The following is a 2,971-nucleotide window of genomic DNA, read 5'->3' on the forward strand; positions in this document are numbered from 1 at the left end:
ATATACAATTTTGGAACACATTACATGTGAAATGCTAGTTTTGGTCGACCGGATTCGCGGGGTCAGTGCTTTATTTCGTGAAGTGCCCCCCCGACTGCGGCAGTACGTTCTTGTCTTTAAGGTCTCGACATCTGGTCATCTTCTTGCGGGTCTTCAACAATCCAATTTTCGTTCTTGAAACGTTTGCACCATTTAAGTACTATGCCTTCGTTTAAGGCTTTCTTGCCTAATGTCTTCACTAACCTTCGATGAATTTACGCGACATTATAACCTTCGAAGGAAAAAACTTGGTCACTATCAACCTATTTTCAAAATTAAAGGGTATTTGTCAGTTACTAGACGACTGAGGTATTCATCAGCTGAATTTCGTTTGGTGGAGGTTCAAAAGCAGTTCAAAAGTTATTCAATTTTAAAGTCTATCGGATTCGTTTGTAATAATCTAATACATGTATGCATGTAAAAAAGAAAGTAGATAATCTAAAAGCCTACAGCTTAACCCAGAAACAAGGCTTTTTGTTTTTTTTTACTCAAATGCTGTGTTATTCCTCAACATAATATTATTATAAGTATCTTTCTCTCAGCGATGCATCCCTATTTTTAATTCGTCCAAATAATAGTTGGCATCATACATGGCGAAGTACGCGTATAAATGTGGTGGCCTTATTGTTTGATTAAAAATATTTGTCCTGCGAGCGAGATCTTGAGCTTAGAAAACAAAAAAAAAGTCCATATCGAGTAAACAAGTTAAATGGTTAATCAACTCGAACCCTAATTTTTAAATTTTTGCTACTGTGACCACTAAGTGTAAGACCACTAAATGATCTACAGCACTTTTTCCACGTTAACATTCCTTCACATGAACCATTGTATTAAACAGTTCCATAAACTGACGTTCCCACATGGCTGAAATATTTACGAGTATTCTTAAATTTATTTACGTCTCTAGAATATTTTGATGAGTTATGCCATTTTCATGTTGAAGCTGAACATTTTTTAGGCATAAATATGTGCACATATATGAATACATTCCATACTAGCGTATTTTTTTTAATCTTTCAGCATGTGGTGTTTATTATTTGTCGGGTGATTGATGGATTGGTACCCGACGTACCTCATGATATTACAGTTCAGGTGCGACGTGAGCGTTATCTAGCGAAACAGGCGCTTACAGACTCCAACTACTTATTAGAGGTATGAATTTTAGCTCTATAACACTGTTTATTTCAATAATGACTTAGAATTAGATCGAAAATTCTACTCACAGTAACTAAAAAGAGTTAATTTGTTGCCAGTCCATTGGTTTTGGAAACTACTTACATACTTTTTTACGGGTTAAACTATTACTACAAAATGGGAACTAGTTTCGAATCACTCCATTTAACATGAGCTGACGTAAGCATGATGTTTAGTACAGGATGCCTTCTAGCAGAGTGCTAAGGGGGTTGCGCCAAAAAATGGATCAATCTTTCGTAATTCCAAATAGAATAGACTCACGTGCTTGTAGTATTACAGAGAATGGAACCCTCTATTAAATATGATATTAACTATCTATCGATAAATATATATTATGCCAGATCGTTTCCTTAAAGAATAAACAAAGTTCAAGGAGCTCAGACCTTTGTGTTTATTGGTACCTTCTAGGTTGCTGCGAAAGACCCAGGTGGAATTGTGGTAGATGTCGATTCGGATGGTGGTCCACAAAATGTCGTGTCACCTGCATGAAGAAGAAAATTCTTAATGATCAATAGTCAAAGCACAGCCTAATTTTTCAGGACACTAGACACCTTCATAAACTGAACAGCTTGGAACGTCATCCTGGAGGCATCGCGCTCTTTCAATCTCGACGATTGGATTGAGAAAAGTTTGGATTTCCGCAGTTATGCCACGAGTCCCTTAACTTAATTGATGATTGAATTATGACCGTCTGGTCGCTGTGGATCAGAATCTCACGAACGGCAGCTCGGTGGAAGCGATCATTTATCAACATGTATGTTTTGTAGATATGGGGCACTGCGATTTCAAGTGTGCTGTCTATACAATATTCTAAAATATAGAGTATCATCTGACGAGGGATAGCCTATTTCTGAAGGTATCCATAGAAGCGCATTGTTCATCGAAGCCATAAGCACTGCTTGTTGGAGTAAAAACACATCTTCCGGTTTTGGGGAAAGCTCTTACGATCGGAGAGAAGCTACAAAGTTTTGATCGTTGGCTGCTGATTGATGAACAGATCGTATATTCTATTCCAACACAAGCTTAGTAGACAAAGTTAATAGGCAGTGATCTCATGGCCATAAAAGAAGGGTTTCGTATGTGACAAACGCCTGACCCTGACCTTCGCGACCGCAGTATTCACCCGACAACGGGATAAAGTCAAGAGCGTCCTCTGGATGCAATGGGATGTATTGCCATGTCTGCTTTGCATTTGGATACATCTGAAAAAATCGTTCATTAGTGAATAGCAGAAGTTAAAAGTCTGAGAGACTGTTCAAACAACGCATACGCATTTTGCATGACTAATTTTTCCTTGTGAATTTGTAAATATGTTAGCGACTGTAGGCTAGTTAATATATAGCTGCGCGTGTACAATCAATAATAATAATAATTATTATTTAAAAAAAAATTATATTTACGTGCATAATAATAGTGATAATATTATTCATAACAGTAATGCTAAATTTGACATACCTTTTACCTTTACAAAAGATTACCTTGAGGTTCATAGACATCATTTCCTGTGAATTTGTTGGGTTATTCCGCCGTTGTCAATTTTATTTGTCCTACGTCGAAGATCTACCGTTATGCATGATATAAACATAGATGTCCATATTTGTATTATAGATTGATTTATAAATGAACCTATCAACATAGCTGTTCGAGCATTCGCTCATCAAGTTTATATATATTGTTCTGGCAGATTAATTATTTAATTACTTTTAGCGTTTTACCAATAAACCACCAGCTTGTTTTC

General features: G+C 36.6%; 1 protein-coding gene across 1 annotated transcript in view; it reads left to right on the forward strand.

Annotated features, from left to right (window-relative positions):
- LOC111261173 (anoctamin-7) overlaps positions 1–2,971 on the forward strand; it is an 11,779-nt gene extending 8,808 nt beyond the window's left edge. Inside the window, exons 13-14 of the mRNA XM_086968593.1 lie at positions 1,060–1,191; positions 1,642–2,971. Of these exons, the coding sequence (XP_086824719.1) occupies positions 1,060–1,191; positions 1,642–1,722 (213 nt within the window). The 3' untranslated portion in view covers positions 1,723–2,971. The remainder of the gene's footprint in view (positions 1–1,059; positions 1,192–1,641) is intronic.

Source organism: Varroa jacobsoni, unplaced genomic scaffold (genome assembly GCF_002532875.2).
Source record: "Varroa jacobsoni isolate VJ856 unplaced genomic scaffold, vjacob_1.0 scaffold_527, whole genome shotgun sequence".
NCBI lineage: Eukaryota > Metazoa > Arthropoda > Arachnida > Mesostigmata > Varroidae > Varroa > Varroa jacobsoni.